General features: G+C 36.1%; 1 protein-coding gene across 1 annotated transcript; it reads right to left on the bottom strand.

Annotated features, from left to right (window-relative positions):
- Positions 1-19,538: 19,538 nt before the first annotated feature.
- LOC131027316 (ethylene-responsive transcription factor 8) lies at positions 19,539-20,584 on the bottom strand. Its single transcript, XM_059209899.1, has one exon. The coding sequence runs from the start codon at positions 20,273-20,275 to the stop codon at positions 19,757-19,759; it is 519 nt and encodes a 172-aa protein (XP_059065882.1). The 5' UTR covers positions 20,276-20,584; the 3' UTR covers positions 19,539-19,756.
- Positions 20,585-21,537: the final 953 nt, after the last annotated feature.

The following is a 21,537-nucleotide window of genomic DNA, read 5'->3' on the forward strand; positions in this document are numbered from 1 at the left end:
TTGTCATTGTTGAAAAACTCTCACACACATATATGTTTACATTGACTACTGGTATAACTTTAATTGGTTTACACTACCAACCGGTATGTTTAAGGTCTATCTCTAGCCGGTACTTTGTGTCAACTGGTATGTGCCTAAGAGATAACCTGTGGTAACACTAAGTCAGCATCAAAGTGAAGATAGAGTTGAAGGTGAAGATCAAGTGGAAGATTCTAGGACAACAATTCACTAGTTTTATTCCAACCGGTATTGGCTGCTCTAACCAGTATCTGATTTTGTGATGTGTTACTAGCACCATTTGTTTGGCGGTCATTTTTGTGATGAGTTATGTTTAAATGTCTAGATACACTACACCTAGGAAATTGTGTTCCTATGGCCGACATAATGTCTAAATGTCTATTTAAAGACATCTTAGTGAAGCATTTTATAAGAGATGAAAAAAAAGAGAACAGATATAGAAGAGGTGATCTATGCGAATACTTTTGTTCAAAAGCGATAAGTGTTTAGATGGAGAGCAGTGTTGAATGTACTTAGAATGATTTGATCAAGCAAGTTTTGTGTTACTCAGAATAGATCAAATCTTTCTTGTTGTTTTCTAATCATTACAATAGAATAAAATCCCTAACAAGATTCATTGTACAAATCCTCTAACAAGGTGATCCATTAGTTTGGATTCTAAAATCCTCCAGCAAGGTTACTCTTAACAGGGTAGTACTCTTAACAGGGTATAAGCTTCTAATCAAGCTTGTGATCTCTAACAAGATTCGCTCCTAGCAGAGCTCTTTGTAAGACCTTAACCGATCAGTTTTCTATTACTGCAGATAGTTAACTTGTGAGTTCCATCTCACCGTGGTTTTTACCTATTTGGGTTTTCCACGTATAAACACTTGTGTTATGGTGGATGTTCTACTTTATGTGGATGTTGTTATTTCATTTTGTATAGCATGTATTTTGTTCAAATTCTTAGTTAAGTTCATCTACCAGTTAGTGTTTAAAGTTGTGTGTGTTTTGGTGTCACTGATTCACCCCTCCCTCTCAGTGCTTTTCAAGACCATCAAGGACATCATATGCTCCTAAAGGGTCATGTGGTGTGCTAAGGGGTCACATGATGTCATTAGGTGTTATGAGGGGTCCTATGGGAGAGAGGGAGAGAGGGAGAGAGAGAGAGGGGGGATGGGAAAGTAAGGGAGATAAAGGGGGTAGGGAGAGAGAAAGAGTGGGGAGGGAGAGAAGAAGAGAGAGAGAGGAGGGGATAGGGTATGGAGAAAGGGAGAGAGGGGGAGCATGTTTGTTTGTTATTCTTGTAAGCAATATTGGTACTTCTTTTTATATTGTAATAATGGTTCATCTTTCCACCTTACGACACTATAATGCCATCTTTCCATCTTGACCCCTTAGGACATCATATGCTCCTAAAGGGTCATGTGGTGTTATGGGGGGTCCTAAGGGAGAGGGAGGGAGAGAGAGAGAGAGACCCCTTAGGACACCACACAACCCCTTAGAGCACCACATTAGGATTATATGGTGTCGTTAAGGGTCATATTGTGTCCTAAGGGGTCATATTGTGTCCTATGACACCTTAGGACACCATATGGTGTAGTTATGGGTTGTATGGTGTCTTTAGGGGTCATATGGTATCTTGTGATCCCTTAGGAAACCATATGACCCCTTAGGTCTTTTAGGGGTCACATTGTGTCCTATGACCCCTTAGGACACCATATGACCCCTTACAACATCATAAGGTGTCATTATGGGACGTATGTTGTCCTTAGGGGTCATATGGTATCTTGTGACCACTTAGGACACCATATGACCCCTTAGGTGTTGTTAGAGGTTATATTGTGTCCTCTTATGACCCCTTAGGTGTTGTTATGGGTCCTAATGTGTCCTACAACCCCTTATGACACCATATGACCCCTTATGACACCATATGGTTTTGTTATGGGTCGTATGGTGTTCTAAGGGGTCATATGGTGTCCTAAGACCCCTTAGGTGTCAAATTTTGTAAGTAGTATTGGCATTTATTTTTATATTGTAATAATAGTTCATCTTGCCACCTCAGGACACCGTATGACCCCTTAGGACATCATATACTCTTAAAGGGTCATGTGGTGTTATGTGGGGTCCTAAGGGAGGGAGAGAGAGAGAGAGAGAGAGAGAGAGAGAGAGAGAGAGAGAGAGAGAGAGAGAGAGAGAGAGAGAGAGAGAGAGAGAGAGAGAGAGAGGATTGGAAAGGGAGGGAGGGAGATGGGGGAGATAGAGTAATAAAAAAGGGAGGGAGGGAGATAGGAGGAGAGGAAGAGATGTCACATGATGTCGTTAGGGGTCATATGGGGTCCTAATTGAGCCGTGCATGTGTTACAACACCATATGACCCTTTGAGATATCATACATGGTCCGAAGGGGTCATATGGCATCATTGGGGATCATGTAGGGTCATAATGGGGCCGCACATGTGTTAGATTATCATATGACCCCTTAGGACATCATATGGTCTTAAGGGGTCATATGTATGCTAAGTGGCCTTACATGATGTCATTAGGTGTTATATGGGGTCCTGAGATAGAGAGAGAGGAATACAGTGTACAATAAGATATCAAAAGACAATATATATAAATATGCATGTACATGTACATACACATACACATATAATACACATAAAATATCAAAAGATAATACACATACATACATAATATATATATATATATATATATATATATATGTATGCACACACACATTTTAAACATACACATTAATTTCTTTATGTTAGAGTATCACAGGCAGAACCACATATGCAGTATTTTCTCCTTAGAACTGTGTATGCGGTGCTTATTCAAAAGAAACCCCGTACGCAGCTTATTCAAAAGAAACCTCATATGTGCTCTTGTCTGTTTAGGCTTGTGAATAGGCTTGGATGACACAGTTGCAGTTTGGAAGTTTTATTTCCCTCCATTTCCCTCATTTTTGACATGTTTTGTTTTATCAACTCAGTTTCTCAACTTTGTCATCATCAGGTTTACACTTCATCAAGTGGGTATTTCTAAAATTGCCACCATATTTTCACCCATCTTCTGAGCTTTCTAACCATATAAGTTTTTAAAATTTTTGAACAACAATAACATATTATTATTGATTTTATTTTACCAGTGTCTCCATAGTTCTCAAAGACATACATGTACCATTTTTTTAATAACTTTTAATCTACTTATCCAAATTTTAAAAACTTTATATATTATTGTAGTGCACTTGATTCTCTACAATTTTTTTTTTTTTTTGCATTTTCTATTGTTTTGGTGCAAGTTATGCTTCACGCATGAACATGTACCTAATTTTCAGGATGTGCTTGATTGGAAAAATCATTAAAAAAAATACTAAACAAAAAATTACAAAAAAATACACCACTTCTAGTGCTCACTCTTAACTATCTTTGTGCCAAAGGATTTGTCAAAATACTAAATCTAACTATGACTTTTTTGATGCACACATCAGACACTATGTTATGTTTTTCAGAAAAAATCAAGGTCTGTTTTTGTGTGCAAACAATTTGACCCCCTTACTTTAATCCAATTTTGAAACAAAATACTAGTTTTGAAACTAGATTCAAAGTACTACAATCTTTGTTCTTTGAGTATCTTCATATCTTGAGTGGATGACTCTCAACTTTCTCCTCCAAGTTCAAGTTTACCTGATTTCAAAAAAAAAGTGTCCACTTATATCCCCCCTTTTGCACAACATCTTGGTGCACTTACCCTCTTGCAACTTTGCATTGCATGCAACTGATGGTTTTTGCAGCAGGTGAAAAAATGCTACCATTTGAAAATGGCTCTGAGTCATCAAAAACCGAGATAGGTCATTGTAGATGAGCCTTACGTGACCCTATAGGTTCAAACAGATCAATATCAAATCTAGCCTATCTTGCAACTTTGCATTGCATGCCACTGATAATTTTTGCAGTAGGTGAAAAAATGCTACCATTTGAAAATGGCTCTGAGTCGTCATAAACCAAGATAGGTCATTGTAGATGAGCCCCACATGACCCTATAGGTTCAAACAGATCGATCATATGTATCTTATATTGCAAGAAACTATCTGTCAAAGTTTGATACTTTTTTGGACTCAGGGCACTTGAGAGATCGCACCAGTAGGGTATGGCTCTCGACATTCTAGTACGTTGGGAGGGACAATAGGAGCATGCTTAGCATAAACCTACCTATCCAGACATGCTCATGATGTTGGTTTGTGCCCACAATGAAACTTTGACAACATTGACAACTTTGACAACTTCGACAACAACTGAGCAACTTTTACATCTTTTATCCAAATGACCCCAAACTTTCACAAATGACTTCAAATGATCATTAATGGTCCCAAATCACCTTATTTAGATAAAACAAATGGAAAACAAGACAAAAATCCAAATTTGACCATTGTGAGCATGAGGGTGCTCTTGCACCACTCACATTAACAAATATAAACGAAAGGAATCAAAAGAATCCAGTGATCATTAACATGGATCAAATCTAACCATTACCATTGAATTTCATTTTGATTGAGATAAGGAGTTTTGTAGGGTTAATTCAATATTTTAGAAATCTTATCAAATCATATTCCACAATTGCAATGTTTTATATCATAGATTTTTGTTGTTTATATTCATATTGTTGATTACATAGGCAGATATTCATTTAACTTTATAATTGGGCAGCCACCAAATACACCAAATAGTTTGAGCAAAAATTAACTATATCAATTATAAATAATCATTTATATATATCAAAATGCACAATAATCAACACAATGAACAAATTGTATATGTATCAAATATGCCTATCAATATCAATGAAATGCACAATAATGAACACAATACACATTTATTGGATCGAATATCAACATTTATATATATATATATATATATATATATATAAAAAAAAAGTCAGATATGCCAAGTCAATACAAGTTTTACAAAACTGTGGCATATGCCATGTCCAAATCAATATATAATAAAAATGTAGAATATATCTACATGTATTGGTCATTCAATGACCACAACTAACACTATATGATCCTATACTTGTGATGGATCATCAAAATTGAGCCTCTTTGATGCAGTACGCAGCTCTGTAGATGGCTGCACAACCACATTTCAAAATCCAAGTTAGAATCCTTTTGTAGAAAATATCTCACAATTATCAACATAACTATACATTTAACCATAATTTCTTTGCAATTGTAATGTAGATTACCTCATCTATTGATCTAGGATCTATTGTCTTCTTTGTCTTCTCAGTCTTAGGAGTTTTCTTGAACACAAACTTCAAAGCATCCAAGTTATGGTTGAACCACGAAGGGGCCTATTGTAGATTAAATACAATTAATACAATGTACTAACATATATAGATCAAAAACACTAAAAATCTACAATATAGAGAACAAAAGTGTACCGGAGCCTCATATGCTTCTCCAGTAGACTGAGGAGTGCTCGTCATTGATGGAGCAGTTGTGGCTATTACCTATATGAAAAATGATTAAATATTAAATACAGTTAATATAATGATAAGTATTTTAGGTTAAATACAATTAATGCAATATATAAAACAAAAGTGTACTGGAGCTTGAGATGCTTCTCCAATACATGAAGAAGGGCTCACCATTGATGAAGCAACAATGGATATTTCCTATATGAAAAATGATAAGATTATAATTTATCACTAGTTCACATGTACATGTGCATATAATCATCAAATCAAGAAAATAAAGTAGAGATGCATACCTCTTCCCTCTCTCGATCCTCGGGCGTATCAAGTGCATTCAACAATTCTACAAAGCCCAATGGTCATTTATATAAAACAGACAAAAAACACTAATCAATCTACAAATTCCAACTAAGATAATTTCAACCTTTTCAAACAGTTGTACAATTAAAAATGTGTTCAATTACCTTCTTCCCACATTTAGGCATCGTCGAGGATTTCTTTCGTTGAGGAAGATGCCTAGACACAGAGGGGGTACCCTAAAACAAAAAAAATTAACACGAGATATTAGTAGATAATATTAAACATAATTTAACAAATCTAAAATTAAATGATTTTCATAGTCCATCAAATGAATACATAAAATAAGGTGTACAAAATATGATATCACATAGCTTTGTAGGCCAAAATCGATCACTGAGAGCATGACATCATCAATGTGGGACATTTGGTCCCCTGTCAATGCCTACAAAACAAAAAATTGTCAAGAATTAAAGAGAGTTAGTATATCTTATAATTTTTTTTAATTCAAATTACTATTCTATTTTAACATGTCACAAAATGTATACCTCAGGTGTTGAAGTTGTAGCTACAATAATTGGGAGAAGAATATCAGATGGTGTATTAACACCTGCTGCTACATCCTGAAATGCATATTGTTTGTATCAATTTAAATCGATCTATAAATGAAAATTCATTTACAATTACAAATTTTAAGTGAGTGATAAATAAAATTTTATGAATTCAAATCAACACACCTATGTTTGTGGCTGACTAGCAAACAACATGTCCATGAATTCATCCGTCAATGCCACATCCTTAGTCATGCGGGTTTGACATCTGCTCCCGCAAATCATGCATAGATGGGATGTGGAACTATCTGCACTGGCCTCAACATTCATCCTTGTGCATATGCCTGAGCAAGTGGGACACACATGCTCAATGGCTGACCAGCGCCAATTGCCTCAGCTAATGAATCATCGTCTGAGCCAAGAGGGTGTGCTAACTGTTGGTAGTGGGCCAACATCCCTCATAGGGATTCGCGACATGGTTTAACAGCCTCCTGTGGATTCTATAAGTCTAGTGGTTGTATCAGACATTAACAAGTCGATCTTTTGGTGCAACGACAACCCTAGCTTGTAACAAGTGGTATCAGAGCTTGGTCACAGGTTTGAATCACGCAAGCCACGATGAGTGATGTTGGGAGGGGGATTGTTGGCAGTGGGCCAGCATCCCTCATGGGGATTCATGACGTGGTTTAATAGCCTCCTGTGGATTCTAGAAGTCTAGTGGTTGTATCGAACATTGACAGGTTGATCTTTTGGTGCAACGGCAACCCTAGCTTGTAACACTAACTATGTCCCATGTTGGATGATCGCATCAGTCAATGTTGTGGCTGCCTAAAGAGTGTGTAACTCCATCGACTCTTTTAGGGCTATTGGGACCATCGCATGCACCTTGGGTTTGGGTGCTAGGGGGCAACAACTCGGTGGGTCTATTACCCTATGGGATCCAGGTCTATCTTGGGCAAAGCCGCCACCTCTACCATGGAACTCTCTCATATCAAAATAATTAGGCCGCTCATTGAGGACAAACTCACAATATACTTTCCTCAAAAAATATAATGTAACCTCAAAATTATTACAAGGTGGTTCACCAAAGACCATCCACCACCTATTCCAAAAAAGATTCTTCACTGCACATTAGTACACCAATGTATGGGAAACCTCTTTTCATTAAGAGGTAAGGACTCACCAATTCTTGGATCAACACAAAGAGCACAAATTTGTGCTTTACTTATGTTTTTTCTTTTCATTGCATCATATGATAACCCATCAGCATAATAAGTGTGACACCTATCCCTATAGTTTCCCCATTTTGTATTTTGACTCAAAACTGTAGTGGCACCACTAGCCAATGTTTCTAGGCTAGTGGCAAGGGATAAATGATGATCAAGCTCAAATGTTTTCAATCTATTAATCAGTCTAGTTATTTTAGCAGTGTTTTGCCCTAACTGATTAAGCAAATCCTCCTGTGTAGTTGTTGTATGGTCTAAAGGAGGAGTTGGAGGTGTATCCTGAGGGTTTTGATGTGGGTTTTGTTGTGGGTTTTGAGGTGCATCTTGTTGTGGTTCTGGATTTTTCAGAATCTTATATTGGTAACAAAAAAATTAAAAAACTAATCAAAATCAACAAATTTAAATTGAAAACGTAAATAAAATTTATCAAATGTGCAAAAATAAAAAATAAAAAATGCATAACCGACCTCTTTCCATGGCATCTGGGTGTGAAAATATGTAGCCCGTGTGCAGTTTGGAACCAAAAACCCCTAAAACTCGCTCTTGGCCATGAAAGAAAAGAACACAGCCGATTGTCAAAAAAAAATATTGACATGGAACACAGTTTCATTTCCTAAAAGACCACGTACACGGTATTATTTCCTAAAGGACCACGTACCCAGTTTTGTCGCTTTAGGATCGGACACAATGAACCTAACCACATACAAGGTTTTTTAAAATTTTAAAACCATGAACGCGGTTGTTGTTTTTTCAACTTTCTTTGGGTGTGTGTCCACTTTTTTGCACACTATCTTGGTGCACACACTCATATGTGGAAAACCCAAAATAGGAAAAACCATGGAGAGTGTTAACTCTCAAGATTATATAACTAGTTATATGGTGTTTACAAAATGGGTGGCTCACTAGAAAATTATAAAAGTGGCTCACTACTAGAATGCTCATTGTAATAGGTATAAATGAACTGAGGAAAGTTGCATCTAGAAATGCATGAAATCAGTTCCAAATTAAGCTTAGATCTCAACTCACAAAACTTACAATAGATCCAGTAAAAGATATTTGTACCATTGTCCACAAACACTTGTAGAGGATCTAGTGAAGGATTACTGCAACACTTCTCTGTCAATCCAATCACTTACAGTAGATCTGGTAAAGGATTACTGCAATGTTGTTCACACTCTGACTTTGCTCCAACTACTTTTCTGTCCACAATTCGCACTCCACACACACTATGTAACCTTTATCTACTAATTCTCACATACTCTTTTCCACACCTCTCTCTCTGCTAAGATCTTACACACATATATATACCATAAAGCTTAAACATCAGGATAATATGTCGACCAAGAACAAGTAATATGATGCTTGGAACAACACATTATCCAACAAATCCTTAATCAAAAAACATGATAACCAAGTCGGCCTCCACAAGATCTCTACACACTTCCTTTACATAGTTCATTCATTGATGCATATACCTTAATTACCGGAATAGAACATGGGTCAATCAAACCCATAGATATAGACCTATAAGCACAACAACTCCAAACTCCATAATACAGATGCCATGCATACCACGGATATCGAACCACAAAACATGAAAGATACAACTGACATAACTAATGGCAAAACATACAACTTATACCAGGACTATAATAAGAATAACTCAGGATTCTGGAGATGAGGATCTTCCAAAAATGACTCCAATAGATCATCTACGCCTTATTGCATCATATCTCATACTTTACTTCCAACAATACCAAAATTGCATGCATCATTTGCACATCCTATCTGCATATACCATCCGCACATATCATTCGCATATATCATCCAGACCAAACCAGATAACTGGTTTGACATCAATGAGAACAATGACAATATTCACACAAGTCTGACAACACTAACATGTACCATGATGTGTAATGTAATATCTCCTTCACCATTCCCATACTAAAATGATATCAATATCTAACATTCAAATCAAATGAAATATGATAGCAATAGATGTAAAAATCTCATATTGAAGGTAGATCAAACAAATCAATCATTTCCACAACAAAGGGAATATGTCCAAATCCACAAATCATTTCCCTTACCTCTCCAAATAGGTCATTAGAACTAGATCCATAGCTCAAGACCACTTACAAGGAGGACGATGGAAATCCATAAAACCATGCATCTTCTTCTCAACAATTTCTCAAAATTGTTATATTTAAGACTATCACACATGTTAAGATAATATACAAAATAAAGAATGCATTTGATAACCAAGTGGGAAATACCTCTCAAATCATTCACCTATCGAATAGACTAAGAGTAGGAAACAATATTGTCATGTGCATATGACATCAAGTAATTAAAACTTACAATAAATGACAATCTTCTCTTGAGTTCCATAATGGATTCACATCCACAACTAGGTGTATGCTCGGTCTTTTTGATGAAATCCTCATCAAAGAGTAACCATATCAACACACAATACCAAAAAAACATATATCTCATAGCCTCAACCAAATCTCTCTAGTCCCCATGAGAATCCATTGATCAATCCATGCTAACTTCAAATATAATATTGCAAAATCACGAATCTCCCAAAAAATGATACAAGACCATTGTCAAAGCTCCAAAAATAATATAAGGAACATATTATGACATCATGATCTAACATATCCTCAAAGGAATATCATATGTTCCAAACAACATATCATAAACTGACATCTAACCAAATACTCAAGAGTCCTCCATTGTAAACCAAGATGTCACCATCTCCAAACCACATGAAGATAACCATCCATCATTAAATGATGAATCCACATCATTTCCAAATATCCCACTAAACTGGGTAAGCAAGTTCTCTAGGCACTATGATGACTATCTCCTAATTGAATATCTTCCATGGCACCAACACTATCAAAGAACTCAACACCAAGAGCTCCTAAAGGTAAGAGTCAAACCATGGTCTCCAAACAAGATGATACAACTGCACATCCTTTGTCAATAAAACCAAAGATGTTAAAATCTCACCGCAATCTAAAGGTAGAATCTAAGGGCTCCACATGACACCAACAACCATTGCAAAATATCATCCATCTTCTAATCAAATATTGTCCATGACTCACTATATACTACAACAACAATAGCTTAGAACCAAACTCTTGAAAGAAAGAATCTATAGAATATATTATTTAACTAGCATAAAGCTCTTGCTAAAATTGATGCCAAGTTATTCATGTCATCATAAAAACTCAAAACTCCACTAAAAATGAATAGATCTGCACCATAATCCACTTCTATGATTCGAATGAACAATTATATCAAGTACTCCCAAAAATTCCTTTTCTCATTGTAATTAACATACCAATGCAATAATGATGGCTAACAATAAGGCCTACTAAACTGAATCCTCATCAAATAATTTAAAGATCAAGACATATGCAATATATCAAAGAATAGATACATAGTCAGTTCTCCAATCTCAAATAACTGAAAGATTCAACCCCACATCAATATCATGCATAATATAGATTATCAGACATAACATGTGGATCTCAAAGACTCAAACACTAGATCTGATTTGCCAAAAAATCCCACATAGGAGTAACCATAGATCAATAAGAACCATCCAAGTAGTCATAAAAACTTGTAATTGTCTTCATCCAAAACACCCTAAATACACTCTTATCACATACCTACATACCACATATTTTGGTTAACATGTAAAACTTGTAAAACCATCAGTGTAAACTTGAAATCAACTTAAAAATCCAGACATTCACATCATACATTTCATATAAACAATAGATTAAGCACAAATCTACAAATTGATAGCTGAAAACAAGAGAAACTACAACCCAATAGGTAAACCAAGTTGTCCACAAACTTAAAACATATGAAACATAATAACTTCACAAAGAGGTTAGTGGCTTATCTTCCAATGATTTTGTGTAACCAATGGCTAAATGAACCCAACATAAGCACTCCAATCTATAGTCCAAATAGCCAATGTTTCTCACATGAACAACAAGGAACAAAATCACCAAATAAGAGGATACTCACATATTATTAAATAAGAGCTCCAATTTACCAAACCATAACCAACTCCATGTAGATCCACAATCATGAGCTTCCAATGCCCAACATAGATCACATCTATAATATCCATGGCTTCCAAAATTATAAATTTGTAAAACAAATTTAACTTGAAAAACATTCATTGTTGCCCCATAAGCCTTCCAACAACCTTTAATTTCTTCTACCAATTTCCCACAATCTTCCCAAGCTAATAATAAAAAATAGAGGAACCAGATAACCATTAGCTCTAATACCAAATGTTTGAAAATAAACAAGTTCAATAGGTCAAAGATTGTGAAGATTAATCTCTATCCAACGAACCAACCAAATGATGAGATACAAGGATTGGACAACTATAACATGAGAATCTAAAATTGATATGCAAATCTAAGATGTTAAGTTGCTTTAATGTGGAAAAATATGCTTCGATCCTTCTTCTTAATGATGCCAAAAATTGGCCTACATACCATGCTTAATAATTCTATCTTATTTTAACATAATAGATATAAATAAGGAATATCCTTACCATAATATAATAGCAATGGAGCATAAATAAGCAACATAGGAACACCACATAACACAAGAATTACATGGAGAAACCCTTGCAACAAAAAACTTAACTAAGAAGAGAGGTTGAGTATGCACTATTAACAATAAAATGTGATTACAATAAATTCACTTCCATTCTCCATTTTTCCTCCAACATGGAAAGATCTATTTATGTATGAACAACCTCTTTATGCCTCCCACCTATCTCTATTCCTGTAAATTAATTCTACATTAAATTGTTCCTCATATTTTCTATATCAAAATAGTTATATTTATAGAATGGAAAGAGCTCCAAAACCACTAATAAACATGTACAAATAATATTCTCCATCCAAACAACTACAACCCTTGGAATTCCTCCATAGAAGCTAAAAGATGACTAGTTTTTGTTCTAACACTTTCCCTCCAACTTGGGCACCAAATCTTGCAAGATAAACATTACATTAAATGTAATAAATGATGAAATGCCAAGAGATACATGTTGCCTCTTCCAAGCCCCCACTTGGCTAAGCCCAAAAGTCACTCATTTTTCACTTCGTAGCTCATTGAATACCCCATTCTCTACATCTACACATGGTAAAAATAATATTAAATAATTGTCTTCATAAACCCACCTTTACCGTTACTAATGAAACCCATCACTCCTTATTCATCTATTAAAAACAATAGTGAGAATAAATATCACAAATTATTTTCCCAATACACCCTAAGCTCCTTAAGACACTTTCCAAGGATGTCTAAACCATGTCATAGGATTTACAAGTGATATGTCACCTTAATCCTAACACAAAGACCTATAAAGTCTCGTAGAGTATATAGATGATTAACAATGTTCACATACCTATATGGCCTTACCAAATTATATACAAAATTAACAATGTGCATAGACCTAAGTGGTCTCACCAAATTATACATAGCATTAGAAATGTTCAAACACCTACATGGTCTCAGAAAAATATATAGGATTAAAAAAATTCATAGACCTAAATAGTTGATACACTTCTCACAAACCACTGGAAGGGGTTTAACAAAATAATAACAATGTTTGTAAAAATAAGACTTCACAATTCTTAACATTTACCCTTAATATATATTATGGAAAGTTCAACCTTTGCATCAATAACATAGGCCTTAAGAAGACTACCACTCATAACACTTTCCCATGAAAGTTTATAGAAATATCAAACTCAATTTTAGTTTTTTGAATTTCCTCATAGCCAATGTTTAATCATTTGTATGCCAATTTATCAAAATGAGAAACAAGGGAGTTTGAAGCATACCATTTTATTTGTAAAAACTAATCTAATGATGCCAAGCTCTTACAACTCTACTCCTACTCCACTACCACCTTTGTATATTTCCTTTTTTTTCTTCCTTTTCTTTCCTATATCCTAACCTCACCTATAACTTCTCTCAATGTCCTACTTTTATTAACTCCCACTCCATTATTTCAATGCCAAAGAAGTAGACATTAAGTTTGGGTTTAGTGTATTTTATCCTTCCACCAAGTGGAGTACACTATTATAAATGTATATTAATGCATGCATCACTCCACTTTTAAGTTTCTAATAGTTGTTTTGAGATTTCATACACACACACACATATATTCTTCATACTCATGATGAATGGAATCTCTAAAAACTGCTCAAGTGTCCACATGTCGATGCTAAAAGATACCCCCTCTAAAGGTGGTAAACTATGCCACACTGCTGAAAAAGGCACTCTAAGATCTAGTGGAGAAGAAAGTAGAACATGATCCAAAGACTCATATGTCTCCTCTAAGGATAAAGAGACCTCCTCTAACTGTTGTACATAAGTATCCACAATCATATCAACCTCGAAAGAATGATCATGTAGAGAATGAACAAGAGGGTCAGAGTGTTCCCTCGCAACAATCGAAGAAGGATCATCTTCATCAAAGAGAAGATGAATATCATCAATGATGTCTCTCAAATCTGCAATGTAGGATTCCACAAACACACCTGCAATGTCTGTCAAGTAGTCATCCCATGAAACTGAAGCTGGAAGACAATGAATATCCTGTTGCACTGAATCACATGAAGGAAAAATTGTCGCACTATCCAGCATCATCAGGTGCAATAGGTGATGTAATATCAATAGGAGGGGATGAAACACAAGGCTCAAGAATGGGGTCACATGTGAGAATCCCCAAGTTCAAGTACCCAAAGTTCTCCTCAAAATTTGAATCATCACAAGAAGTGCGATCATCATGTAGAATCATCATATGTGAAATTATCATCATCAACAAAATCTGAAAAGGAATATAACCGAGATGCATGATCAACCACCCCAGTCGCAATGATAGCTCTAGTTGCCAAGTCTCTAATGAAAACTGACTCAGGTGTGAACTCCACAATTCTCTTAGTTGTGCCATGTGTGATTTGATAGATGGAAAGGAGATTGTTTGTCAAGTGGGGTACACACAACACATCATTGAAGGAGTTATCCCCAATAGCAATAGATCCATTCCCAATCACATCCATGTATGTATGATTGCCCATCAAAATCTGCGGCATGGTGCAAGGCTCAAATGTAGAGAACATAGACTGCGAAAATGCCATATGATGAGAAGCCCCTAAATCTAGAAGCCATCTCCCTGAATCATGACTTGTAGTAGCACAAAGAGCTTTTCCTTTTCTTGTCCCAAAAGAGTGAGTCTTCCCACTTGTAGAAGCCATGAATGCTTCCCCTTTCCCTTTTGATTGTGAGGAAGTGGAAGTTGATGAATTATCCTTCTTGTAGACATTAGAAAAATCAATGTTATGCTTTTTGAGGATATGTTTCAGCTCATCAATCTTCTTAGAATGGCAACGATGCTCCTCATGACCAAATTTTTTTACAATAGGCACAAGTAGGTCTCTCCCTCTTTGGTGAATTGTCCCTCTTGGAAGAGGATGTATCTCCTTGTTGTGGAGAAGGTGATGCTTTGTCCTTAGGCTTTGATTGCCATTTCTTCTTGTTTGAGTTGTCCTTTCCTTGATTTCCTTTGTTCCCTTGATTTGCCACTAATGCTTGAGACTTAGAAGCCTTAAGAATGCCCATGCTTATCAACTTAGTTTGTTCCATCATCAATATTTCAGCGAAAACATCAAATGCAGGCATTGTGTAGCTTGAACCCATTGTCATCATATGGGTTTGGAAACTAGAAACAAATGCTGCATATTCTTGTGGAAGCTTGCCCATCAAATTGAAGATCGAGTATCCTTCTTATCAATGCCACAATCCTTGAGTTGTGCCCTCAACTCTTTTGCCTTAGTGACATAATCTTGTATAGTATCAAAGTTCTTGGGATCCAACATGGTGAGATCACTATCAATCTGATATCCCTTAATCTCATCAACTTGACCATACAAGTCTTGAAACTTTTGCCAAGCATCCTTGATTAGATTACATTTCTCAATATGAAAAATGAGATCCTTTGATACATACTTTCTTAAGGTACCAATTGCCATGATATTTTTAGTGAGCCAATCCAAGTGACCAACAAGATCAACCTTAGGATCAATGGGAGCAACAATAGTTCCATTAATATAATGAGTTAGTCCTTTTTCCATAAGTTTACTCCATGCATCAATTTTCCAAGTAGCATAATTATGAGGAGTTAAGAGAGGAAACTTAGAAGAAACCATATCAGAAAAAGAAAGGAACACAAGAGCACAAAAGCACAAGACACCCCCCCAAAATTCAATCAATCAAAGTACCCCCCCCAAAAATGATGATTTTGGCACTTTATATGTAGTGTGTGTACAATAGGCCACTTGCAAACAATGGCAAGGTGGAATTCTGATTTTGTTTTACAACTGCCCCAATAGGATGAGAACTACAAATCAAAAGACCAACAAGATATATTTATGCAATATAAGTGCCAAATTGGCCAAAAAAGACCATATGCTAAAAGTACAATTTCTACCCAAAATGGCTACAAAATGATAGCATATTATGAGAGTAGATGAAAAATAATACACTTTAAAAAAAAATTGCACCTGAAAAGGAGTTTGTATGAGCCCAAACAGAGTCCTGGAAGTTGCAGAAACAAGGATTGGACACGTATAGTCACAAAAAAATGAGATTTATGAAAAATATGTCCATCAAAATCAGAAAATAATTTCACCATGAGAAAGTACACGAAATTCTAGCCCATTTCAAAAAAAATTGCACCAAAAAAGGAGAAAAAATGAGTAAGATATGGCCATTTGAAGTTGAACTGCAAAATCAAAAAGCTCAATGGAGGGGACCTACAATTTTTTTTTTAAAATGATGACGTCAGAAAGTCACAAGCCTAAATTTGACGGCCATATGGACGTCACCAAAAATTCACCTCCTTGCCTGCGTGGCGTTCGTACTGTACAAACGGATGATGTGGCTAGTACGAAACTATAGAGGTGTCGTACGACATGGTGACGTGTCAACTGAGGTGTGTGCTGAAGTGTGCAGGTGATTTGGCGCGATCCACATGGTGGAGGGCCTGGCAGGTGATGTGGGGGGAGCCTCCAGTGCCAGAGGTGAGGTCGGCGGGCGACAAGGTCAGTGTCGACAGGAGGGAGCCCGGTGCCGATAGGAGGTCGGCTACCGGGGGGCTGATAGGAAGGCCGGGAGCCGGGAGATCGGAGGGCCGACAGGAGCAGTCGGGGAGGGGGCTAGAAGCTGAGGGAGCCGACAAGGAAGATGTTGGCAAAGATCATCGAGGGAGTCGGAAGACCAGGGGTCGACAGGGAGGTCAGTGGTGAACGTTGCCCGTGGCCGCTGGAAAGGGAGCAGCGGCGATCTGCAGACAGAGAAGTATAGGATATGGTGGGGGGGTGATCATGGGACCCCAATAGTTGTTTTTTATTTTATTTTATTTTTATTTATTTTTTTCAAACAAAACTTTTTCGAATTTTTTTTTTTTTCCTGCGAATAATGATATATTTTTTTTGCAGAAAAAAACCTTTTTCAATTTTTTTTTCTTTCGAAATCCATACTGTACTGCCCAAATTGGATAAAATTTTTCCTCCAAGCCTGAAATTTGACTTTCACCAAAATAGGCCGAATTTATACTTAAAATTCATGGAAATGGCCACCCGGATGCAATGGCAAGGTCGAATCTTGTCTAGGACTTCTCCAAAAGATGCTACTCCTCAAATCTACCTCTTGACGTCGCAATAATGTCTCTCATAGATGAATCAATGATGCTCTAATGACTCTGATACCATATGAGATTTTGTCAAGATCAAGAGCTCAATGAAATGTACAAAATAAAGAGACAAAATATAGGATAAGAATAAACTGTATTCTCATCAATAGATAAAAAATAGTTGTTCATACAATGAATAAGAGTCTACATATATAGGCAAAACAATATGGATATGTGCGTACACAAACATGACATGTGGCTCAATAAGAAACAAGGGTAGGTAGGAAATAGGTGTGGTATGTAGGAGAAACAATAAAATATTCCACATGAGGTGAATCACCCATCGAAGGTGGAATTATCACTCCACAATAAGTGGATATGATAAAGTAGTAACAAGATTAACACCATAAAAGGTGGAAGTTCTCCTACACACACTATCCCAATGTGACACAAACACCTAAGTGTCTCATACCCAAACTACTATGAAATGCATTTCCTAAGTAAACTTAAGTAAGGTGTAATAATATCCATAATGAATAATTATTTACACCAACAGTGTCTTATAAGTGTGAAAGTGTCTTATTCTCAAGAAAAAGTGTCCTTTATACTTGCAAGCATAGAAAGTTAGTTATGTTAAGGCATGTATCACCTATTGCAAGATTTATCAAGTCTAAAAAGGGCGAAAACGAGAACCTATCACATATTTGAGAATTTTCTCTAGTTAAGCCCCCTAAGAATTATGTTTTAGCATAAAGTATTAGAAGAGTTGGAGTTGGCATTGCTCGGTACAACAATGAAGGTGGAGGGTATGCAAGAGCTATGAAGGATATCTTAAGTGCTCTAAAAAAAAGATGTGTGTAGCTTCTTTAGAATCACAATGGATCCTTTCTACTTTTAGGAATTTGCTTAAGTTAACATGCTTAGTGTCAATTTGACCATTAGGCATAAACTAGAATTAAGATTTATGGAAAAAAAAAGTGTTTAACTAGGTTAAATTATTATGATATTGTTATCAAGGATTCAACTATGTAGTTTTCAAGTCAAACTCATTGATCCATGTTTCATGAGTTGTGATTCATATGAACCCATCTCTCATGAGAATGAATGGTCCACTTAGCACTCATTGCATCTAGGTGATGTTCACAGAGGTGGAGCATTGGGCCTTCCCGAAAGGTCACCCATCCCAATTCTACTCCAACTAAACATGCTTAACCACGAAGTTTCCTCCAAGATTAAATCTAGTTAGATTAAATTATGTTTAAATGTTTGAAATGTTACCATGCATGACAATACTCAATTAACATTAATGCGTGCAATGTCCAAGGTGACCAAAAAAAAAAGGCAAAGGATAGAGTGTTTGCAATGTGAGGAGTTATGTCTAACTAGGAGTTATTTTAATTTTGTTTTCTTTGTTTAATGGTTACCAAGAAGCTTTCCTTTGTCCTACTGTTAACACACAAAATAACAGATTTAAACGGTGAGCTGGAAGACCAATTTTCTCTATATTTAGAGCGGCGTCCATAAATGGCCCACCACCGACGGAGCCGCTAACGGATCATTAAATTTGACGCGCGACATCTTGGAATAAAATGCTTTCCCTACATAAATACAAGTCAAATGGTTGACTTCTGTCTAACATCCATTTAATTGTTGCCGTAAAAAAAACCGGGGTCAGATTTACGCAAATAACATCAACAGTTGAAAAAAAAATTGTTATCAGATCTCGGACAAGGATTACCAGTCACCTGTGAAATATCTGGAAAAATATGTGAACTAGAATAGGTCAAATGTTTAAATTCATGAAAATTTCACAATATTTTTTCTTTTAAATTATGATCATATAAACTCTTTTGTTTGACAAGAATTACCAGTCACCTGTGACAAAACAGGAAAAACATGTGAACTATAATAGGTAAAATGACAAAACAGGAAAAACATGTGAACTCTACTAGGTAAAGAATTTAAATTCGTGAAATTTTCGAAATTCACATTGATTTCAATTTTTCGTTCAGATTTGATCATATAAATTTTTTTTGTTTAATCAGATCTCAAACAAGAATTATCACTCACCTGTGAAATAACAGGAAAAATATGTGAATTATAATAGATCAAAAATTTAAATTCATGAAATTTTCAGTCTGATTTCAATATGAAATTTTTTTAGTCTGATTTCAATATTTTTCTTTTAGATCTGATCATATAAATTCTTTTACTGCCAACATTTGCATCAGAAAACAGATAGCAAGAAAAGAGAATTTAAATTTTCGTTTATTCTCTGGACAGCTACAATTTAAAGAAAAAAAAAATTGTTCCTCTGACATTGTAAAGCATTTTGTCTATACAATCATTTGTTTACTAGTAACCTTTAACGGAATTCTGCAACACAAAATTTCCGCATCAGGTACCTTATCATACAAAAATCACGGAAAATGCATGTTATGAGCAGATCTGAGAAAGTTAGCTGCACTCTTCATCGTTGAGAGGCGGAGAAAGATTGAGATCAAAGAGCGGCAAAGTCCGCTTCCGAGGAGCCTTTCCATCAATTTCCGCATCTACGACAACTGACGAGGAATCGCAATCTTTTGGAACGCCTAGCGTCGGGGCTCGAGCTCGGGCTCCCTCGCTCTTACAAAATTTCTGTCTAATGACGGAAGAAACAAGATCTTGTTTGCCGCCATCAAGAAAGAAAAGCTGTCTATTACCAGGCGCTTTGGAGAGCATATCTAGGGTACTATTTCGGCTGGTGCTGCCAATTTCCGCGGAAGAAGTGTAAGCGAAATTAGTTTTCGCCTTTAATCCTCTGAAGAAAAGAGCAGCAGTATCGTAAGCCGTGGCGGCTTCCTCTGCAGTGCGGAAAGTTCCGAGCCAAACTCTCTGTTTTTTTGCCGGATCTCTGATCTCTGCTGCGAATCGACCCCAGGGCCTCTTCCTCACTCCCCTGTAGTGAACTTCTAAGCCATCTTTCTTCCATGCCATGGCCTGTGAAAACAGAAAGGCACTTCTGAAACAAGAAGGAATAGTGGCTGCTTAAGCCAGTGCGGTCAAGGGAATTTATTTATAGAGATGAAAGGAAGAAGACGAGAGAGAAAACGAATGTGAAAGATAATTCCGCCTTCCGAGTCGGTGGCAAGTCGCATTCATGGCGATTGCCGACAGTTTTGGCTCTACCTGTAAAACCGACCAATTTGTCCGGGGGTTTAAATACCGCCGCCGGGAAAGCCGTTTGTCCAGAACATTACGGGAACGGCGCTCTGCCTCGTTGTTTTCAATGTTCATCGGGATTCGTCTTCTTATGCATAATCACCCATTTAATTCAAGTAAATATCACGTTGGTTCATATGTCAAACGTGTTTTGGGTATTCATATATTCTAAATGATACATAAGATTTTGACAATTGTTTTCGGTTGATTTTGTATGCAACTTAATGGGTAGTAACCATACGTTCTGCACGCAATGGTCAAAAACTGGATCATTTTGAAGTGTCCCATGATACCTACTAAAAGATGCCCCATACCTACTAAAAGATGCCCCAATAACCATTTGCTTAAAGTTGTCAATACTTATGCACAAATGTCTCAATATTAGTATGCTATGGATACCAATAAAGGTGCACAAATGGGCCATTTATGGTCCAAAAATTCTAACTATTGGGACTAAAGTGGGGTGGCTATATATACATGTGAAATTTATTGATGGGCTTTTAGTTATCAAATTTTGAGTTTCATTAAAGTTAGTAATTGAGGGGTTGGGTGAGCAAGGAGTGAACACTAATTGGAACATGGGCGATAACTAGAGCTCTTCCCCTATGTCGAAGGGCGTCTGGTTTAAGCATCTAGTTGGTGTCAAGTTCAAGTTCTCAATTTAAAAAACAAATTTAGTTCATGTTGAAGGGTGCACATTAGGTCGTGATGTAGGCATCATTGGTGTCAAGTGCAATTTTACAATAAATAAAAAGATTGTTACTACATAAAATATAGTTTTTATTTTAAATTGTGTAGGTTTGTTTCTTTAAATAGATGTATTTAAGAAAGTTATGTTTAAAGTATTTATATTATTCAATTGTAAATTTATGTGATAGATATGGTCATTCATGGTAGATAAGATTACGTTATGATAACCTAGTCTTGAGTCTTGATAGAATATTTTTATAATTAATAATATCACTTAAAAGTATAATTAGAATGTTGTTAGGTAAAAATATTTATAGTTCTACCAACTAAACATCACACAATCATAT

The sequence above is a fragment of the Cryptomeria japonica genome, chromosome 8, assembly GCF_030272615.1.
Source record: "Cryptomeria japonica chromosome 8, Sugi_1.0, whole genome shotgun sequence".
NCBI lineage: Eukaryota > Viridiplantae > Streptophyta > Pinopsida > Cupressales > Cupressaceae > Cryptomeria > Cryptomeria japonica.

What these genes read in the sequence shown, in the direction of transcription:
- LOC131027316 (XM_059209899.1), bottom strand. Translation starts at nt 20,275, where the DNA reads ATGGCATGGAAGAAAGATGGCTTAGAAGTTCACTACAGGGGAGTGAGG.